The sequence below is a fragment of the Mauremys reevesii genome, linkage group 9 (assembly GCF_016161935.1).
Source record: "Mauremys reevesii isolate NIE-2019 linkage group 9, ASM1616193v1, whole genome shotgun sequence".
Taxonomy (NCBI): domain Eukaryota; kingdom Metazoa; phylum Chordata; order Testudines; family Geoemydidae; genus Mauremys; species Mauremys reevesii.
The window spans coordinates 100661702-100685013 of NC_052631.1; the positions used below are offsets into that span (position 1 = coordinate 100661702).

The 23312-nt window shown below is 39.7% G+C and overlaps 1 protein-coding gene across 7 annotated transcripts in view; it reads left to right on the plus strand.

The window, feature by feature from the left end:
• KLHL13 (kelch like family member 13) overlaps positions 1-23312 on the plus strand; it is a 120297-nt gene that overhangs the window by 1095 nt on the left and 95890 nt on the right. For 2 of the 7 annotated variants that reach the window (XM_039488912.1, XM_039488917.1), the window contains exons 2-3: positions 14183-14291; positions 15846-15904. The exons of 1 other annotated variant lie outside the window; for it this stretch is intronic. In XM_039488912.1, the coding sequence (XP_039344846.1) occupies positions 15885-15904 (20 nt within the window). In that variant the 5' untranslated portion in view covers positions 14183-14291; positions 15846-15884. Of the gene's footprint in view, positions 1-6732; positions 6825-14182; positions 14292-15843; positions 15905-23312 lie in introns of those variants that run through there. 4 more of the 7 variants (XM_039488914.1, XM_039488915.1, XM_039488916.1 and 1 more) reach the window with 4 other exon arrangements.

The window sequence follows — 23312 nt, forward strand, 5'->3', positions numbered from 1 at the left end:
ATCCTGTTTAATATTACTAAAATGTACTACAGACTATTTTAACACATTAAATTTGGGTGATGATTAAGACTAATCCACGTTTCAAAATAAGTGCGTCTTTTTAAAAAAAAAAAAGTGTGTTCTTTTATGCCCTAATATGCAAAGTTCAGCAAACTGCAGTGAATCTCTAGCACATTAGCATTAGCATGCTGCGGTGCATCCAAAGCAAGAATACTTACAGGGACACTGTCAGGTTGAAACAGCTTTCCAATAATAAGCTCACTGTAGTTTTTCCCTGAGTTCCAGCCAGTTTTGCTTTTACATTTCCTTTTTAAAATACTTTCCCCTACAGTTCTGTAATCAAAAGGGAACATAGTAGTGGCTAAGGCCCCAGTCATGCAGAAAGAACTATGAAGTTGAAACCCTGTACCCTCAGAAAGTGGATGCAAAGAGCAGTCACTGGAGATCCCCTCTGTAGGAATGGGTAACTGACTGCATTGTGGCAACAGTGACATTGGCTATACAGGGAGTGCTGTTGCATGTACAAAGTAAAGTAATTTTTCCATAATTTCTTTAAATAGTAGTAACCAGAGATGTTGCTTGTTACAACAGCAGGTTAAAAAAAAAGGCACAAAAGTGATTTAAGTTAATGATATCCCATTTGCAAAATCTAAGATTCTCTGCTTTATCTTTCTGAGCACTTGTACACCCTTCTATTTATGTCAGTATAATTTGTCACTCAGGGGTGTGAATAAGCCACCGAACTAAGTGCTGGTGTGGACAGCGCTATGTCAGCTGGAGAGTCTTCCCCAGATGCGCAGTGCCACCACTGTAGTGCTTTTAGTGTAGACTAGCCCTAAATGTAACAACACCCCTAGGAGATATTAGGCAGTGGAACCAGGACCTCTGGTTCTAAAAGCATGAGCCTCTACTAGCTGAGCTAAAAGTCCCTGTTATGTTACATCAAAGGTTATATGGATTCGAATATCTGTGTGGGACAGCCATATTGATCATGGGTTATATAAACAAATTGAGAAATTAGAAGTTTTTGTTTTAAGAACTAGCTATATAAAAGAGGTGATGGTATTATGTTTTAAGTATCAATGTGTGTCAGTAGTAATATTACATAATTTTTTCCATGGCTCTTCAATAGCTTATGGGAATTGACTCAGTTGGGCTCCCTCAGACTAGGTTCCACTGAATAGGTATCCACTTAACAATCTATCATCACCACGTCTGACATCCTCATGAGTCTCAGAAGAGGTACCAAGGATTGTACAGATCTGGTGGATGAGCCCTCTTCTACCTCAAGACAGCGTCTATTCTTGAGAATCTTTAAAAATTCTCAGTATGCTGCCCTGGTAGAAGACTGGTTGCAGATGTTTTTATCACTGAATTTTTTTATTCTAGTTTTTGTGACAAAGGATTACTACATCTGAAAGATGGAGTATGGATAAATCTCAGAAGATTTGAGTGTCTCTGCTAAGTATGCTTCTTCTGTATCCTTTTGTGGTCTGTCTTCACTGAAAAAAGGTGTTTGCCCTAGGGCTGCCAAGCAATTAAATAAATCACGATTAATCATGCGGTTAAAAGAAGTAATCGCGATTAATTGTGTGATTATTCACACTGTTAAATAATAGAATACCATTTAAATATTTTTGGATGTTTTCTACATCTTCAAAATATATTAATTTCAATTATAACAATACAAAGTGTACAGTGCTCACTTTATATTTATTTTTTATTACAAATATTTGCCCTGTAAAAACAAAACAAATAGTATATTTCAATTCAACTCATACAGGTACTGTAGTGTAATCTCTTTATAATGAAAGTTGAATTTACAAATGTAGGATTATGTACAAAAAATAACTGCATTCAAAAATAAAACAATGTAAAACTTTAGAACCAACAAGTCCACTCAGTCCTACTTCAGCCAATCGCTCAGACAAACAAGTTTGGTTACAGTTCGCAGGAGATAATGCTGCCCACGTCTTGTTTACAATGTCACCTGAAAGTGAGAAGAGGAATTCACATGGCACTGTTGTAGCTGGCATTACAAGATCTTTATGTGCCGGATGTGCTAAAGATTCATATGTCTCTTCATGCTTCAACCACCATTCCAGAAGACACGCGTCCATGCTGATGACAGGTTCTGCTTGATAACGATGCAAAGCAGAGTGGACCGACGCATGTTCATTTTCATCCTCTGAGTCAGATGCCACCAGCAGAAGGTTTTCTTTTTTGGTGATACAGGTTCTGTAGTTTCTGCATTGGAGCGTTGCTCTTTTAAGACATCTGAGAGCATGCTCCACACCCTATCCCTCTCAGATTTTGGAAGGCACTTCACATTCTTAAACATTGTGTCAGATCTGCTGTGAAAGTGTTCTTAAAACGAACATGTGCTGGTTCATCATCCGAGACTGCTATAACATGAAATATATGGCAGAATGTGGGTAAAACAGAACAGGAGACATACAATTTTCCCCCAAGGAGTTCAATCACAAATTTCATTAATGCATTGTCTTTTTAACGAGCATCATCAGCGTGGAAGCATGTCCTCTGGAATGGTGGCCAAAGCATGAAGGGGCATATGAATGTTTAGCATATCTGGCATGTAAATACCTTGCAATGCCAGCTACAAAAGTGCCATGTGAACACCTGTTCTCACTTTCAGGTGACATTGTAAATAAGAAGCAGTCAGCAGTATCTCCCATAAATGTAAATAGACTTGTTTGTTTTAACAATTGGCTGAACAAGAAGCAGGACTGAGTGGACTTGTAGGCTCTAAAGTTTTGCATTGTTTTGTTTTTGAGTGCAGTTATGTAGCAAAAAAAAATTATTTGTAAGTTACACTTTCACAATAGAGACTGCAAAGAATCCTGTGGCACCTTATAGACTAACAGATGTTTTGCAGCATGAGCTTTCGTGGGTGAATACCCACTTCTTCGGATGCAAGCAGTGGCATTCCACTGCTTGCATCCGAAGAAGTGGGTATTCACCCACGAAAGCTCATGCTGCAAAACATCTGTTAGTCTATAAGGTGCCACAGGATTCTTTGCTGCTTCTACAGAACCAGACTAACACGGCTACCCCTCTGATACTTGTATGAGGCAAATTGAAAAATACTGTTTATAATTTTTACAGTGCAAATATTTGTAATAAAATAATATAAAGTGTGCACTGTACACTTTGTATTATATGTTGTAATAGAAATCAATATATTTGAAAATGTAAAAAAAAATCCAAAATTTAATAAATTTCACTTGGTATTCTATTGTTAACAGTGCGATTAATTGTAATTAATTTTTTTTAATCGCAGTTAATTTTTTTGAGTTAATTGTGTGAGTTAACTGCGATTAATTGACAGCCCTAGTTTACACATCAAGATAGCTATTTCAATATAACATTTTAGTGGAGAGAAAGCACAATAGCTTTTACCTATATGTAGTTATTTGAGGCGCATGTCAAGTAGGGTGTGTAGATTTCACCATGACTAGCTACAGCTAGGTAAAAACTACCTGTACCTTATCTCATCTAGGACATTACATTGAGGTACATTGGTGTAAAACCACACCTATTTCTTGCAGTGAAGACTTAACCTATGGCTATGGCTACACTTAAACTTCAGCGCTGCGCAGCCAGCTGCGCGCACAGCGCGCTTTGAGCGTAGCGTGTAGTCAGCGCGCCAAGCTGGAGAAAAAACCTCCCAGCGCTGTCCGTCAGCTGTGGGTGGGGTGGGGAATAAGCGCTGCGCGCAGCGCTGGGGCTGGCTGGGCTTTGCTTACACTGGGGCTTGTTGCAGCGCAGCAGGCAGCGCTGCAGAGGCTGTCACGCAGCTGCTGCTGCTGGCTGTAAGTGTCCTAAAATACCTTCCTGAGGTTGGACTTGTAGCTGAGTTCAGATTTCATGCATTCTGAGGCTGTTTACTCAGTGTGTGAGACTTGATATTGGCAGTGACAAAAGGGCTCCACTGACCTTCAAAGAGCTTTTCATATATGGGCTTATTGGGGAACCATAGCGAGGAAGTAACTGCCCTGTTACTAAGTGGGAGTGTGTTTGGGGAGGAGGGAGGGAAGGTCGTATTTGAATTTCAGAGGAAAAAGTTTGCAAGATGGACCAAAATTTAGATCTGTACTATGGTGCAAATTGATTTGCCTATATCTGCTGAAAACAAGGTGGAATGGCATCTCAAATAAGGCTCCATGGCCATTTCAAGGTGTTGAAATAGCCTACCCTATGGCTACTTATTATTTGTATTCTTAGTTCCTAGGAGCCCTAGTCATGGACCAAGGCCCCATTGTGTTAGACACTCTGAACAGAACAAAGGCAGTTCTACCCCAAAGAATTTACAATCGACGTATAAGACCCGAGACAACAGATGCATACAGATTGGGGAAGTACAAGGAAACCATGCAATAATATTAGTCAGCATGATAGGTTGTGATCTCAGCACATCTGCAGCTTCTCTGCCCATTTAGAGAAACTTACGCCTTTTTAAAAAAAAGCAGATCATGTGCATGAGGTTTCTAGAGGGAGTGTAGCAATTGAGTTATGTTCTTAGAGCTTAGGCTTTTTTGCTATAAGCTCAGCTGTAGTTTAATTTAAACTCAGCTGTAGGAAACAGAACATTTTATTTCCTTTCACGGAAACAGCCATGCTTTGTTGTAGATACTAATGACACAGTACAGTCATATGATTTCTTGTGGCTTTTGTTTTAAGTTCTTCTTTGTGAATTATGTAGCAATTATTGGTGTATGCTATAGTTGTAAAATCTTTGATGAAAAGCAGAGACTTGTAGGGGAGACTGGACTGGAATTGCACGAGCTGAAATTGTTCAGTTTTGGGCTTTATGGGGAAAGTTGGAACTTTACAGATACTTAATCTTTTGGGAAAAAGGGGTAAAGAGTCAAAATTAGAGTATTTTGTTCTTTCAGTATTCTAGGTGTGAAAAATGAACTGACATTAAAACCAGTTTTACCAGTGTATACAATTTAAAGATTGCATCTCGAGGCTAGGAATTGATAATCTGATAGAAAAATGAAAAGTTAAAATTTGGTGAATACTTCTCCATTTGACCAGCTGCAAATTGGCTTTACAAGAACTGGGGGAAAGTGAGTGGGATTTTCTGAATGATGGGAGGTGGAGGGGAAAGAGTAATATGTAACTTTCACAGACCAGCAAGCCAAGCTGCAATGACTTAAATCGGGTTCTCAAACTTCATTGCACCACAACCCCTTTCTGACAACAAAAATTACTACACAACTCCAGGAGTGGGGACTAAAGCTTGAGCCCACCTGAGCCCCGTTGCCCTGGGTGGAAGGGCCAAAGCCTGAGCCCCATCACTGGGGAGGGGCGGGGGGCAAAGCCCAAGGGCTTCAGCCCCAGGCAGGGGGCCTGTAACCTGAGCCCCGCTGCTCAGGGCTCAGGCGTCTCAACCAGTTCCTCACTATTTGTCAAAATCAAATCTAGAGCAGCCTCTCCCTTAGTAGCTTTATCCACCTTCTGAAATAAAAAAAAAAATCTCCAATAAATTCTTAGAATGTATTGGATAATCTGTGCCCTGTTGTGTTATTTTCCCAACAGATGTCTGGTAGTTGAAGTCCCTCATCACTACCAAGTCCTGTGCTTTGGATGATTTTGTTGTTTAAAAAAAGCCTCAGCCACCTCTTCTTCCTACTTGGGTGGTCTCATCACCCTTGTTTTTTTTACCCTTTTTATCCTTACCTAGAGACTTTCAACAAGTCTGTCTCCTATTTCCATTTAAATCTCAGTCCAAGTGTATACATTTAATATACAAGGCAACACCTCCTCCCTTTTTTGTGCCTGTCCTTTCTGAGCAACCTCTACCCTTCTATACCAAATATTTCAGTCATGCGTATTATCCTACCAGGTCTCTGTGATGCCAACTATGTCATAGTTGTGTTTACTTACTAGCATTTTGAGTTCTTCCTGCTTACTTCTTGCATTAGTATACAGACATCTAAGATACTGATTTGATTCCCCCCCCCTCCAAGTTCTGTCTTGTCTCTTCTTTATCCATGCTATAACAGCCCATGCTCCCCTGAAATTCCGACCCTTCTCCCAGGTCTCCATGTTTTTGGCTTACCTGTGGGCTTTGGTCACCTGCACCCTTTGAACTTAGTTAAAGCCCTCCTCACTAGGTTAGCCAGTCCGTATACAGATATTCTCTTCCCCTTCCTTGATAGGGGCCTCCCAGCCAGGCATTCACTTCCAGGATGCATCTGTTTTTGTCTGGGCCCCTACCCTTGACCATGTCTTGTATCCATTCAGAAAGATGGGAGAGGAGAAGAATGTTTTAAGTAGCAGCAACTGAAGCAAGAACTAGAGAAAATCAGAGCTCACCATGTATGAATTCAGTGATTTAATTTTGTATCCATTTCAGTTGAGTGGGACCTTGTATCTGCAGCCTAGATACCAGGGAAAGGTGTGCATTAGAAATGCCTGAAATGTGTGGAATGGTGGGACAAGACCGTCTTGCTCTTGCAGTGAGTAAACTGACTTTCCCTCAGGGCTAAGAAGGAGGTTCCACTTTTCCACTCAGAGTGGAGATCAGGCTTAAATAACTGCAGGAGTCAGTAGTTAACTCTGTTGGAAATGCTGTACCCTGGATATCTTTAAATAACATCTACAGTGAATAATAGCTTACAAGCTTATGTGATGGTATTTTCTTTTTCTTCTCTGAATTTTGTTCTGTGTCAAAATTAACTTGGACTTCTGGGACTGATGAAGCAGCGCTCTGTATCACAGAGGTAGTCCTGGATTCTGGCATAAGTGCATCAAGACAAGTGTGAAGTTATGGTCACATTCTTTCTAAAATAATTGTAAGTAATGAAGGCACAATGAAATAGTTGATGCTGCATTCTTAACTACTCAATAGTGTTGGCCAGTCACATTAATACAGGTGTAGTGTTATCTTTTTAAATAGCACTGAGGGATGATGATGAAAGTTGTTAATTCCAAACATGCTTGTTAAGGTAATGTATGTTAGTAATACTCTCAAAACATCTATTGCATTGTGCAAGGGTTACTTTGTTGGCTGCTAAAGCAATTTTTGGAATCCTCCACAATTCTCATAAGAAATTTACATGAAGGAGCTAATGGACATTTTTAGATGAGGAATTAATGTACTTATACAGGTGTTTAATTCAGCTAGCATGAGCATGGTGTTCTTATCTCTTCTGGAATTTATTGACGTTTTATAGATGACAATTTCTTCCTGGTTTATTGAGTCCAGTAGAACTAGTACTTTTGAAGGCATACTGTGCTCTTGACAGACTTATGGAACTAAATGGTAAACTTTTATGAAGGGGCTTTGAATATTCTGTTTACGTTGCTGTTAGTGCGGCGATATTCTCAACTTTTGGGCTTTACAGTATGTGTAAAGTATGTAAGAAAATATCCCACAATGACATAGATGTTTCTATAATAGGTATGCACACTGCATGCTTTGTACATACTTTTCCTATATATACAGACATGGGAGTAGGATCTTCTACTATAGTCATGGACCTCCAGTCCTTTAATTTATATTTAAATTAACATTTCCATTTTAGTTTCACTGGCACTGGAAGTACATATCTCAAGAGGAATGATTTATCTTATTATGATGTATGAGATACTGCATGTGGACCTAATGTGGGGAGAAATAAGAATGGAATTTCAGGTTGTTGACACTAAATGTCAACATTCATGGGGATAGAAGCTAGAATAGCTGTTTTTTTGTATTCCAGGAAATATTTAGTTGGAAAAAGCTAGGTTTTGGAAATTTGCATTAGTACGCAGATGTTGGAATGATTTGATAAACACTTTCTGCAGTGTTACAGAACTGATAAATGGTGTTTAAATCATTTCTCCTTCAGGGGTTTAATGCTATTCTTAAAAGGCTTGCCCCATCTATAGCAATTGAGAGAGTTAAGTTTGTGTGCAACTTTCAAAAGTACTGTAGTGATTTAGGAGCACAAATCCCACTGAAAGTCAATGGGACTTCATACTCCTAAATCACATAAGTGCTTTTGAAAATTGCACCTTTTCATCTTTAGTTTGTTGCAAAATCTACTTGCTCCTCTGAAGTCATACTGTTAATTGGGAAACATTAATTATAAGTTGGTTTCTTATGGATTCTTAAATACTTGAGATGAGTTAAAACTTGACACTGTTAAAGGGGCCTGATTTTTTTTTCAGAAAGTGCTGAGCACCTGCTTTCTGAAAATTAGATCCTTTAAAGTGTCTTAAATTGGCTAGCCAAAAGTGGAAGCACCCCAATTGCTAATCATGGTCAGTGTGTGCAAATTGTAATGAAAGCTAGTTACTTTAGAGGCTATATTAGTAATAGTATCAGTGTGGAAAATGCTAATTCATGGATCAAATGGCTGTCTGATTAGTGGTGGTGGTCCACTGTTGGAGTAACAGGGCAGAAAAATAGTTCTTGTACTCTTTCTGTAAGTTAAGCCAACATATATATGTGGTGGGGATATTAAAACTGCCTAACTCTCTCATATATGTATATACAAGCACACACACACACACAAACACAAATTTAGTGTGATTCACTGAAAAGCATCTCTTAGATGTGAAGTAGTTTAGAAAATTTAGATTTACTTTCATAAGTTACAGTAAAAGTAGGCAACCTTTAATCCATTTAACAAAGAGCCTTCAGTTTCTACTTCAAGGCATGTGGAATAATACTTTGTAAGGTAACTTAATCTCTAGCCAACTATTTTAAGAAGTTTGCTCTTGCAAGGAGTAGGCCAGGTGAAATGTTTACTTAAGCAGCCTTGTTTCTTTATTCAAGAAAGGTAACTCTACTCGTATTTCCAGAAGCACAACCTAGTGTTACTTAACCACTTCAGTTATCCATTTCAGTGCTGGCTAATATATGTGAGATGTTGGACAAACCAACTTTTACCTCTGCTTTATGCTTACATAAGAACACAAGAACGGCCGTACCGGGTCAGATCAAAGATCCATCTAGCCCAGTATCCTGTCTACCGACAGTGGCCAATGCCAGGTGCCCCAGAGGGAGTGAACCTAACAGGCAATGATCAAGCGATCTCTCTCCTGCCATCCATCTCCATCCTCTGACAAACAGAGACTAGGGACACCATTCCTTACCCATCTTGGCTAATAGTCATTTATGGACTTAACCACCATGAATTTATCCAGTTCTCTTTTAAACGCTGTTATAGTCCTAGCCTTCACAACCTCCTCAGGTAAGGTGTTCCACAAGTTGACTGTGCACTGCGTGAAGAAGAACTTCCTTTTATTTGTTTTAAACCTGCTGCCTATTAATTTCATTTGGTGACCCCTAGTTCCTGTATTATGGGAATAAGTAAATAACTTTTCCTTATCCACTTTCTCCACATCACTCATGATTTTATATACCTCTGTCATATCCCCCCTTAGTCTCCTCTTTTCCAAGCTGAAGAGTCCTAGCCTCTTTAATCTTTCCTCGTATGGGACCCTCTCCAAACCTTAATCATTTTAGTTGCCCTTTTCTGAACCTTTTCTAGTGCCAGTATATCTTTTTTGAGATGAGGAGACCACATCTGTACGCAGTATTCGAGATGTGGGCGTACCATGGATTTATACAAGGGCAATAATATATTCTGTCTTATTCTCTATCCCCTTTTTAATGATTCCTAACATCCTGTTTGATTTTTTGACCGCCTCTGCACACTGCGTGGACATCTTCAGAGAACTATCCACGATGACTCCAAGATCTTTTTCCTGACTTATTGTAGCTAAATTAGCCCCCATCATATTGTATGTATAGTTGGGGTTATTTTTCCCAATGTGCATTACTTTACATTTATCCACATTAAATTTCATTTGCCATTTTGTTGCCCAATCACTTAGTTTTGTGAGATCTTTTTGAAGTTCTTCACAGTCTGCTTTGGTCTTAACTATCTTGAGCAGTTTAGTATCATCTGCAAACTTTGCCACCTCACCGTTTACCCCTTTCTCCAGATCATTTGTGAATAAGTTGAATAGGATTGGTCCGAGGACTGACCCTTGGGGAACTCTACTAGTTACCCCTCTCCATTCTGAGAATTTACCATTAATTCCTACTCTTTGTTCCCTGTCTTTTAACCAGTTCTCAGTCCATGAAAGGACCTTCCCTTTTATCCCATGACAGCTTAATTAACGAGCCTTTGGTGAGGGACATTGTCAAAGGCTTTCTGGAAATCTAAGTACACTATGTCCACTGATCCCCCTTGTCCACAGATTTGTTGACCCCTTCAAAGAACTCTAATAGATTAGTAAGACACGATTTCCCTTTACAGAAACCATGTTGACTATTGCTCAACAGTTTGTTTTTCTATATGTCTGACAATTTTATTCTTAACTATTGTTTCGACTAATTTGCCCGGTACCGATGTTAGACTTACCGGTCTGTAATTGCTGGGATCAGCTCTAGAGCCCTTTTTAAATTTTGGTGCTACATTAGCTAACTTCCTTGTGGCGTATAGGATTGCAACAGCATGTTGCTGAACGTTCCAGGAACATCTTCAGTCTTCTCTTCAATGGGTTTTAATTATTGTGGTAAGTGTGGCACTGAAAAAGCTCTGAATGGGTTGATTTTGATAGGGTATTGATCCAAAAATCGTGTAGTAATCTTAAGTAACTTTCATGTCAGATAAACATGGCTGTGCTATTTCTGCGTTTAGGCAAAAAGCGTCTAGGTCAGGAGTGGGCAAACTACGGCCTGCAGGTCACATCTGGCCCAGCCTCTGAGATCCTGGCCCAGGAGGCTTGCCCCTGGCCCCTCCCCCGTTGTCCCCCCCTCTCCTGCAGCCTCAGCTTGCTTGCTCTGCCACTGTTGTGATGCTCTGGGCAACGGGGCTGTGAGCTCCTGGGGCAGCACAGCTGCAGAGCCCGGCCTGACCAGGTGCTCTGTGCTGCGTGGTGGCGGTGGCAGCATGGCCTGGCTCCAGCCAGGTGACGCAGCCGTAGCACCGCCAGCCACCGGTGCTCCAGGCACCGCGGTAAGAGGGCAGGGAGCAGGGGGGGTTGGATAGAGGGCAGGGGAGTTTGGGGTGGTGGTCAGGGGGCGGGAGAATGGGGGCAGGGGTCCCGGGAGGGGCAGTCAGGAAGGAGGGGAGATTAGATGGGGCGGCAGGGGGATGTCAGGGGCAGGGGTTCTGGGGGCAGTCAGGGGACAGGGAGAAGGGGTAGTTGGATGGGACAGGGATCCCAGGGGGGCTGTCAGGAATGAGAGGAGGGGTTGGATGGGGCGGTGGGGGTCCAGGGCAGTGAGGGGCAGGCAATGGGGCTGTGTGGATGGGGCAGGAGTTCCAGGGGGGTTGTCAGGGAACAGGGAGGGTTGGATGGGGCAGGAGTCCTCGGGGGGGGGGGGGGAGATAGGAGGTGGAGGCTGGGCCACAACCCTCTTCCCTAACCGGCCTCCATACAATTCACAAAACCCGATGCGGCCCTCAGGCCAAAAAGTTTGCCCGCCCCTGATCTAGGTTATTTTGTGGTGTCACATGGGTCCAGTTCTTACACTGAAATATATTTTTGAATAGTATTGATATAAACCTAATTTTCACCTATTTACAAATATATGGTGAATGTAACTGCAGATTCAAGGCAAGATATAAATTGCTACACTATAAATGGAAGATAGCATTCAAATGGCTGATTGTGGTTTCTCTGTGCTTTAGAAACCTGGATCAGTGGTCCTTGCGTCTGGATTAATCAAAGCTAGGGACGTGTTCAGTTGTGCTGCCTTGAGGAAAGTATTCATTCAGGTTAAATGAGCAGCTGAACTCTGGAATCTGGAGTACATACACCTTACTGCTCGTTGTAGTCCTTCACTCAAGTGGGCATATCCCACATGATCAATTTTTCTTCAAGTGGACTTGCACTGATAGCCTCTAGCCACTGCCATTATTTAAGATTGCATATATAGTGCACTTGTTTTTGATTACTAATGGGTTCCCTTTCTTGACAGTTACAATAACTGTGGGACTACTGTTAACCAAATCACCTTTCAGGGAACAGTCATTGATTTGAAGTCCTGTCCTTTTTTTCTTGTGTAGTAGTGAACAAAAACACATTTTTAGGGCATAATACTGAGCTGTTCCTTGTCCTGAGACTTGGGGTATATCAGCACTTAAAACAGTACAACAGTGCAGCTGTAATGCTCAGTGTAGACATTACCTGTGTCAACAGGTAGGGTTCTCCTGTTGGTGTAGGTAATCCACCTCTCTGAGAGGTGGTAGCTAGGTTGATGGAAGAATTCTTCTGTTGACCTAGTGTTGTTTGCAATGGCGGTTTAGTCGGTATAGCTACTTCTCACAGTGGTATAGATTTTTCACAAAATCTAACCTGCCTCTTCAGCATTATTGATAATTCTACGATTTCCATCTAGTAAAGGACCATCGTAGGGTTCTTTTTGTTCCTTATATATTTAAAAAATTGCCCTTCTTATCCTTAACTCTGCTGACTATAGATTTCTCCTTGTGTCCTTTTGCTTCCTTTATTAATGTTGTGCAATTCCTAGCTTCTGATTTATGTTCAATACTATCAACTCCCCCTTTCTTCCATTTGTTGTTTTATTTTTTATAGCTGTCTTCCTTTCCCTTCTAAACCATCTTGTTTTGTAATCAGTACAGCATTTGTCATATATTGTGGGATTTTTTAGTTTTGGGCATCTAGTAAAGTGTTCTTAAATAATTTCCAATTATCATTTGCATTTTTCTGATTAAATTCTTCCAGCTGATTTGGCTCATAATTGTTTTCAGCTTTTTGAAATTGGATCTTTTCCAGGTATGCATGTATATATCACTGGTCTGGACTATATTCTGTTCGCACATTATAAATATGGTCAAGGCATGATCACTTGTATGTAAGCAACCATTAATTTTTAGTTCTGTGATCAGTTCCTTTCTATCTGTGGAAACAAGGTCCAATATAGAATTCCCCCATGTTGGATGCAGTACTTTTTGAGTTACGAAATTGTCATCTATAATATTTAGAAATTCTAAGGCTGTTTTAGTATTACCAGCATGAGACCTCCTGCATATGTCACTCAATTTTAATTCCTGTATAATCACGCTGCTTTTTTTGCCTACACATCATAGGCCTAGTCTACACTGGGGGGCGGGGGATCAATCTAAGTTATGCAACTTCAGCTACGTGAATAACGTAGCTGAAGTTGACATACTGAGACCTACTCACCTCGGTGTCTTTACTGCAGTGAGTCAACTGCTGCCGCTCCCCCGTCAACTCTGCTTGCGCCTCTCGCGGCGGTGGAGTACAGGAGTCAATGGGAGAGCGCCCGGGGGTCAATTGCTGGATCAATTGCTGCCTGCCGTTTCGGCGGGTAATATAGACCTACCCATAGATGCGTAAGGAGCCAGTCATACTGTTTCCTAGTGTGATTTATTTGGTGTCTGCTACAGACATCCAACACCCCATCTTTTAGTTTATCTGTTAAGAGACTGATCCATAAGCATTCAAGATGTTTTTCTTCTGAGTTTTCAGTTACTTGGAAACAGCTAATGCCAGAGGGCCACTCCCTTACCTGTTTTGCCCATTCAGTCCTTCCCAAATAGGTTATAACCATTGATTTTTAGTAGAGCCCTGTTTGGATACAAAATTTGTATCTGAATCGGATCCGCAAACATGGTCTGCAGATACCCGCAGATTTGCAGGGCTCTAATTTTTAGTATTCCAGTCATAGGAATCTCCATTTGTACCTTGATCCAAAACTAAGCCAACCTCTGTTTCTCTCCATAATGCCTTGTCAGGCAGCAACTCTTGGGAAGCCTTAGATGCTCAAGTTTAGGAGGGTTCACTACCTCGTTCAACCACGGATTACAAAGTTGAGTCTAGGGTTTTTGCCCTGCCAGATATATTTGGAAACAGTTCTGTGTAGGTCCATAAATGCTACTGGAACAGCTAGGGGAATGTATTAGAATGAATAAAGCTGTCAAGCAACAAACTCCATTCTAATTAGATTAGCTTTTCTTGTCCATTATACAGACAGGACTTCACATCCAGATGTGTTTTATGATTGTAATTTGGAGAATGGCATTCTGTTGAGTGTCTTGCTTTTGGAGAGTGAATTAATGACTTTGTTTTAGTGGTGAAGATTGCTAGAATGCGATCTTTGGCAGAAACATTTTGTGTTGGTTTTTTAAAAATTTATTTAGTGGACTTCTCTTTGACACAGGAAAACCTCAAGGTCAGTTGAACCAGTAACATGTCCTGAGGTGCAGCAGCAACAGAAGAAGCAGAGAACAATTTTGATCTTCTAGCAACGGCAACAGAAGTGACAGCAGGCAAGTTAGAGTTTGTTAAAGGATTTCTTTTATATGGTGCCATTTTTGGTAATGCCATATTCTAGGTGTTGCTTAGAACACAATAAATTAATAAGTAATGCTTTCACTTTATTCATGTGAATCACTTGTAATGAATTGTATCTGATTTGACAATTCCCATTTAGGTAAGATTCTAGATTAGCATTTATCATGAATCCTACCCCTGAACAGAAGGGCGCCCCTTAAAGTTTTTTTTTTAAATTGGTATTTATTTTTTTATTTTTATTTTTTTGCATGGAGGTATTGGTATAGAGAGCTTTATTTGTTAACTGAGGCTGAGTGCCTGAGGGATTTGCAGAAATTCCTAAATTTATTTTCTTTTTTGTAGGACTGACCCATGAGCTTTGTGGTATATTTAAATAAATGTGCCATTTTATAAACCTTTTATGTGAAATTATTTTCCACTTCATGCACATGAATAATACAACTCATTTAACACCTATAAATGCAAATGAGAGAACAACCTGTTCAAAAAGTGTTTTAGGACTATAAAGCTCAGTGTACCATCTTTCATAAAAGTAACCAATACAAAGTCCATAGAGTAGCTAATTTTTGTTGCCATTTCTTTCTTTATAATACAAAATAGGAAAGTAAATAAGTTCAGAACTAAAAATAAGTGTAGTTCAGTGGTATATACTTTGCAGTGCATGAGTTACAATTCTGTGTTAGTTGCAAATGAAAATAGTGTGCTTTGCTAAGTAATATTGCAGCAGTGTGCCCTTTAGCAAAATCCGTAAATTTAAATTGAGTTATGATTGAACACTAGAATCAATCTCTAATTATTGTAAAGGTACTTTAAACCTTTGAGAATGAAGAATGGGGGGTTGATAGTGTAAATATTTGGTAAGTGATTGTGGTACATTTAAAAAATATGGCTCATAAAAATTGAGGCCTTTTTTTTCTTTTAGTGTGCGTATTTTATCACACACTGGTAATTTAGGCTGGTTCTCCCCTTCACTCCTAAAATAGTCACATCTTCCGTTTTAGTAAACTGTTCATGGGATAGATAGGCAGGGTCAGGCACAGCTAGATTAAACCATGAGATTAATTTGAAAAATCTAGGGCCTGTAGTTTCCCTGCTCACTTGATTAGTTTTCATAATTCATCCTCATTCCCACAGCAGGAGTAGTAGTCATAGGTGTTGGAACTAGGAGTGCTGGGGGTGCGGCAGCACTCTCTGGCTTGAAGTGGTTTCTATCATGTATCAGGGTTCACAGCTTGGTTCATTGGCTCTCAGCACCCTCCTATACAAATTGTACCAGCACCCGAGCAATAGTAATATAATATTTGCCTCCAGAAAAGCATTTTTTGGTTTCTCTTTCATTCTTTTATCCCTAAGTGTCAGTGGGAACAGTTGGTGGAACAAGGAAGGAGAGAATCAGTTGAATATGAATGATTTGGATAGAGCTTGCCCTGCTTTGCTTAAAATCTTTGGAATCTGGGAATCTACGCTCTATTTCTTGCTGTCAGTCTGTGACTTTCTGCTCCCCCCTCTTTTTGTGTGTTCAACTGCAGGTGCATGAACAGCACAGAAGATAATTTTGCTTTTGAGGGATGATGTGGAGGGACACTTTGTGAGTAACTGTGTGTGTTTAAAAACAAAACTTTACTGTGTAGGAACAGAAATGAAATTGAAGTTGAATTTATTTTCCTTATTCCATGTTGCATTAAATCAACTTCCCATTTATGACAGTTGATCATGCTTCAAGTCCTCATTAAGCTCAGAAAAAACATGAGTTTGAGGTGCATCCCTTGAAAAACAATTAATTTAAGGTGACGTTTGGATGGTGTCTTTAAGTTCTAGAACTAAAAAATAGATTATCTGTACTGCTTCATAAACAGCCATTGATGGCAGTAACCTTTCTGTGATGACTGATCCACTGATGAACTTTAGTGTTACCATCAACATAATTTGCTCTTTAGATATGAATAATATATAACCTGTGAAGCTTGTTCTGTGGATGATCTTTGGCAGGATTAACGAGATACTTTGAGTCCCTTCAAATATTCAGTGGCAGTGCTCCATGGTAGAAGGGTTGAATTAGCCACCTAAGGATGAGCTTTCTTCACTACTGCTAATAGGTCCATGTAATTTATGAATTAAATCTCTCTAATTCTGATTGAGGACTCTGACTTGTATCACACAAAGCTGGTATAGTAAAATTCTATAATACCATTAATTCTGAAAACCAGCTTTTTATCCACCCCCTGAAATGCAGCAGCAGTATGACAGGACACAGACATTACACCACAATTCAGCACAGGAAGTGAAGAAAAACTACCATAGTCTTTTCACCTCTAAGGCAAAAGGAACGATCCATATATTTAGCTCCAGTGCTTTGGTCACTTTTTTCTAAAACATTTATTCTTGTGAAAATTTGTGTTATCTTTAATGACCTTATGTGTTCAAAGCCTCGGTCTGGTGCCTTATTTGACATAGTAACTCTGTCAGTACGCTACTTCCTAGTGCCACAGTGGAATACTGAGTCATCAAGCAGCTCTTTCCTTCGAGCCAGCAATTTCTTAGCAGTAATATTACTGTAGCCTAGAGTAACAACTTAAAACTATATTGTCACATTACTCTAGGACTTTGTAGTAGAAGACTCCCCCAGCAGCAATACTATCATTTTGCTTAATTTTACTTTCATATAGTATAAACATGCTGCGTTCCTTAGGGTGGCTTCTGAATATTCCCACTTGGGACATGAGTTAATCTTTCTTTCTCTCTCACCCCAACCCCCACCGTGGGGTGGGAAAATGCTGTTGAGTTCCGGGAACATTCTAGAAAAGCAGTGCCTGTTGAGACAGCTTGAGTGCCCCTTCATGGCACTAAGCACCTGGAGCTGAAGTATTGTGAGGCCTTGTTTACCCCTATCACCTCAGTTCCTTCCTTTTTCATTGACTAAGTACAGTCACAGGAACTTGAACTTCACACTCAGAATTTTGCTTTTATCAAAAATTCTCTTGTTAACTTGTTATAATTATTCTAAACTTGTATAGCGATTACTTAACCAGTTTTTAATTCGTTTAGATCCCATTTCAGGTGATTTTGAATTCCATACTGGTTCTGCCTTTTCTTCTAGAATCCAGACTTACGATAAAAACACACTTAAGCAGTATATTTTGTACCTCTCCGTCTTGGAGCTACATGCACAATTTCATGGATAACATTGTTCTGGTTACTGTTCTGTAACTAATAGAAAAAACAGATTTCATTCCTAGTAGTGTTAAATTAGATTAACGCTTGACTTCCTAATTCGGAGCTTGATTTCAGCCAATTTAAACAATGGATGTTATTCCCTTTCTTGATTCCTTCTTGACTAAAAGCAAAGTGTTGGCTTCCAGTCATCCCCCTGTTGGCTCCTTTCAGGTTCTGCTTGCCAGTTCAGGAAGGCTGACTGACAGTTTTTCTATGTTCCAGTGCCCTAGTTGGCACCTGGATTCCTTATGAATCAGGAGAAGAAAGTGCTGCTTTTGTTACTCCAGGAGACTTCAGCATCAATCAGTTGGGTTGATTTGATTTACATGGTGTTCTTGGGCCCATTCTTCCTGGCCAGGGCCCATGTGGACTTGCCATAGTTGGCAGACTGTAGAATTTAGCAGCGGCCAGAAACTAGGTGTCTGCACATCACTTCTCTGCCCAGCGTCAGTTCAGAAAGACCAGGAGCTGCATCCTGATCAGCGGAGCCATCAGTGTGGATAGCAAGGAGGAAGATTCCACTGATGGCTTTCAAATTGAAATAGAGATACAGAAGCTGTGATCCCATTATGCTTCTCCTTTTCAGTGAGGGAGCTCTTATACCCTGGAGTATAGCCTACCAGAACAAGGCTGCTGCAGCTTCATGACCTCTTCCTAGCAGAGAGCCTTTTTGACATTGTTCCTGTTCTCCCCCTAGCAGAGGAACAACCTAAAGAGACTTTCCTTTCCACTACTTCTGTAGCATCCTTCTGTCTCTTCCAGGCCTGCCTTTGGTTCCCCTGCAGTCAAGATGGTGCTTTTCAACACAGGAGGGTACCAACTGGTGGCTTATCTGGTTTCTCACATCTCTGAGGTTCAAAACGTTACTCCAGTAGAGTTCAGGTCTCTGGTTCGAGGTGGTGGGCTATCTGTTTATGAAGTGAAGTCTCTAGAACTTGTCCTCCCCATCTTTCCTCCAAAATTGTGAATTTGAGATACTCCAGCTTTTAGATGACTCAACTTAGCCAGGAAGTTACGGGCAGTAAGACTCAGACTTTGTCTAGAGGCATCACTCAGTGGATGATGACTGTTCACAAAGAATCATCTGTGCTAAGCTTCCCCAATTGGTCTGCAGGAATCTATCAAAGTTAAACTGCTGATTGCCAGAGGACATGGCCAAGCACACATTCTGGTTTGTTCTATCCTGACTCACCAGGTTCTGTGCTCAACTATGGAGTGGGACATGTTTTCAGAATTCAAGCTCCTGCTTCTGCTCTTCAAAGATTTGAGGCTATTTAGATGGGTCCCAGACTCTGCTGTCAGGATGTTTTAAAGAGGTGGTGTAGCCATGCTGATCCCAGGATATTAGACACAGTGGGTGAGAAATCTTTTATTGGACCAGCTTTTATTGGTGATGGAGAGAAGCTTTCACGCTTTCACAGAGCTCTTCTTTACATATCTAGGAAATGTACTCAAATGTCACAGCTAATACAAGGTGGAACAGATTGTTTATCATAAGTAGTTAACACACATTGTCAGAGACATTCAGTTCAAAGTGAAGTGGCCAGTTAACACCAAGATAACTCTCACTACCTAGTAGCCCATGTATGCAAGAACAAATCTACTTCCTCCTCCTTCCCAGAGAAACAAGCATAACTTCTGATGAAGTGGGTTCTAGCCCACGAAAGCTTATGCCCAAATAAATTTGTTAGTCTCTAAGGTGCCACAAGGACTCCTCTTTGTTCTCTCTAACAGTCTCTGGTCAGTCCAGACTGTAAGTTTCTGGGCTCAATGAAGGCTGTACACCCTGCACTACTTTGTTCACTGGCAAAGGGAGTGCCAGTTTATATGACAGAGAAAAATAAGTGGCTAAGAGAACATAGTTCTAGTCCAGTATTTTCTAATTTGAATTTCTGAAAACAGTTAAGTGAAGCAATTTAAATCAAACTCAAATTTTACTACATCAAAAGTAGAGTAAGTTAACAAGTGTCACATCAGCCTGGAAACTTTGGAATTGCTATGTTTTGAGATTGGATTAAAGTATTCTCTAACCATCAGGGGAATCTAGTTTTATTTAACTACAGTTGTCTTTTAATTAAAAGACCACAAATAAATGTATTGATGAAAAAGAACAGCTCTGAATCAGTATAACTTATAAATATTGGCTTCATTTAACTATAGTAATTTTCAAAGCAGGGCTAACTATGAAAAATAATCTTGGCATAGGAACATTTGGGTTAGTTATTTGTGATGCTAAAATGTGATGCACACAGATGATAAATGGTCACTATTAAAGTCCTCTAAGTACAGAAAGTAGATAGATTTGCTTTCAGTAACATATGGTTAAGTCAGGTATGCTCTGATTCTTAAAATGAGAGAGAGAGAGCAGATAAGGATTACAGACATTGACACCCACTCTGAAGAGTCTGTCTGGATTTGCATACAGTAAGACTATTCTGTTTCAGACAGCATGAGCAGGTGCAATAATAAGTAATATCTTTGTGGCATTTCTTGCAAATTGTTATGGATCAAGATGCATGAGGATAAAATAAATATGGGGCAACTGTGGGTCAGGCTGATTAGACTTGGGAGGTGGGAGCCAGCATATCTGAGTTTTTTCCCTATTCTGCTACTGTCTTACCCGGTAACCTTGAGTTTAACCTCTGTTGTAGTATCTTTGTAAAATAGTGGTGCTGCTTATGCAGTTTTACAAAGTACTTGATCTATGAAAGTGAATGTTATCTAAGTGTGAGTATTACCACTATTTTTATTTTCTCAAAATAAGTTTTTGGTAATATCTAAATTGCAGAAAACTGGAGACCTCAAAATATTTAGCAAGCAAGCTTCAAAGACTTTCTGAACGTCTGAAGAAATAAAAATGGGTTTATAAATGAATATGTTCACACTGCAATGTGTACTTGCTGCAACTTGGAATCAATTTAAAAAATATATAGTTTAAAACATAGAAATCTGGTGGTGGTGGTAAATGTGTCCTCATTCAGCAGTCTTGTTCAGTTCTTAAATTTACAGCCTTTTTTAGTGCTAGATCACGAGTGAACTAGATAGATGGTGTTGAACCTCAGGTTGTGCAAAGAAGACATCTATGGCTCTGGTTCACTCATTGAGCTTGACATCTGAATTAGGGTTCCTCATTCTCCCTAATATCTGCCCATGTCTAATTAGGAGACTCATTTGTGCAATACTACTTGAAACTTTACTTCAGCTGTGGCTAACAATAATCAGTAGATTAAGGGAGTTTGACAAGTTTGACAGTAAAACTCAAAAGCTTGTTTCTCACAACAGACGTTGGTCCAATAAGATATTACCTTATACTCCTTGTCTCTCTAATATTTCTCCAATTATGCCATGCATAACATAAGCTGTTCAATTTGATGACTGGAATAATCGGCTCTTCTGGCTGTTCCTAATATTAGTAACTACCTAAAGATGTATTCTCTTACAGCACCTGGCTCATGAATATTGGTTAATCTGACACTGCGGAATAAGATGACCCAACTCTGTTTCCTTGAATTAGCAGAGATGATTTCTTTTTTCTTTTCTTTTCTTTTCTTTTCTTTTCTCTTTTCTTTTCTTTTCCCATTTCTGTGGTTTTGCTGCTGTGTATTTTTTCTAAAAGGTACTATTCAGTGAATCTTGCCTTTCAGTGGGATCCATTTTAGTGTGGTCTTTGCCTAATAGACCTGTAATTATTTCATTAGATGAAACTACATTCATAAGCATATAGCTGTTGACTTGCTATAGCTCTTTGACTGGTCTAAGCCTGTAGTGGGTGAAAAGCAAAGACACTCTGCAGAGCATTTAAGGTGTGTGTGTGTGTGTGTGTGAGTACCTCCTATTTTGTAGCGTATTTCCCATTACACTTTTAAAAAATATTTTGTTTCAAATTTATTAGCAGCAGAGCCAACAAAAAATCTGCAGAAAATATTGAGTTTAAGATTTTCATACATCTTGCCAAATAAACTTGCTCTACTTTGCAAATAAAAAATGTGTAATATTGCTGATCAAAGACTTCATTAATAAGTCAAAAGGACCATACTTAAATTTATAAATACACACACATGCTCTCAGGGAGATTACATCAAATGAAGACAGACAACTAAATATTGACAAATGTTGTAAGTACTTGCATACAAATATAAAAAGCTTACATACTAAGATGGGTGAACCTGAGTGCCTGGTATTAAATGAGAATATTGATTTAATAGGTACCACAGAAATGTGGTGGAATTATGATAATCACTGGGACATAATACCAAGGTACAAAATATATAGGAGTGACATTGTAGGTTACAATGATTGGGAAGTGCCACTACATGTGACAGAGCATAGAGTCAAATACAGTAAAAAATCTTAACTGAATAAAGCAGTACCCTAGAGACTCTATGGATGGAAATTCCATGCTTGAATAATAAGACTATAGGAGTAGGACTATACCACTGACCACCTGACCAAGATGGCGGTAGTGATTGTGAAAGGCTCAGGGAAAATAGAGGGGATACAGAACCAGAAAACTGAAATACCCTGTTATTGGTTATCTCCATTTTGACTGGGTACATGTCACATCAGATGCAGAAATAAATTTTCTAGGCACCATTAATGACTGCTTCTTAGAAAAGCTAGTCCTGGAACCCACAAGGTGAGAGGCACTTCTTAATTTAGGGGGGGAAATGCTGAAGAAACCCCCAAAGTAGCATTTACATTAGAAAGGGGAACTATACAATGAGGACACTAGTTCAACAAAAATTAAAATGAACAGTCACAGGAGTGAAATCCCTGCAACCTGCATGGAAACTTTTTAAAAACATCGTTAGAGGTTCAAACAATATGTATTCTCTTCCCCCCCCCCCCCCACACCAAAAATATGCCACCATGGCTAAACTGAGCAAAAGAAGCTATTAGAGTAAAAAAGGCATCCTTTTAAAAGTTGGAAGACAAATCCTTGTGAGGAAAATAAACTCTGGCAAGTCAGGTATAATTAGGGAGTCCAAAAAGTATTGAAGAGCAACTAGCTTAATTATCTTATCACTTCAAAAAGTTTTTTTTTCCTCCTGCTAACGATAGCTCATCTCAATTGATTAGACTCTGCCTGTTGGTATGCATACTTCCACCTTTTCATTTTCTCTGTATGTATAAATATCTCCTGTCTGTGTGTTCCATTCTATGCATCCGAAGAAGTGAGCTTTAGCTCACGAAAGCTCATGCTAAAATAAATTTGTTAGTCTTTAAGGTGCCACAAGTACTCCTGTTTTTTTTTTTTGCGGATACAGACTAACACGGCTGCTACTCTGAAACCTAGCAAAAGACAGAAAAACTAACAGCAAATTTCAAGTACAGCAGAAGCAGAAAGTCTGTCAAAGAATCAGTGGGGACACTGAAAGATCAAAGTGCTAAAGGAGCAGTCAGAGAAGACAAGGCTGTTACGGAGAAACAAAAAAATACATTTAGCATCTGCCTTCACTGCAGAGGGTGGGAGGGAGATTCCTGAGCCATTCTTTTTAGGTGACAAATTTGAGGAACTCTCTGAGATTGAGATGTCAATAGAGGAGTCTTTGTAACAGATTGATAAGTTATACAGTAGTAAGTCCCCAGGACCAGATGGTATTTACTCAAGAGTTCTGAAGGAATTCATATGAAATTGCAGAACTACTAACTGTTGTATGAAACCTATTCTTTAAATCAGCCTCTGCACTAGATAAGTGGCGGATAGCCCCTGTAATGCAGAGTTTAAAAAAAAAAAAAAGCACAGCTGTAGAGATGATCCTGGCAATTACGTGACCATTAGT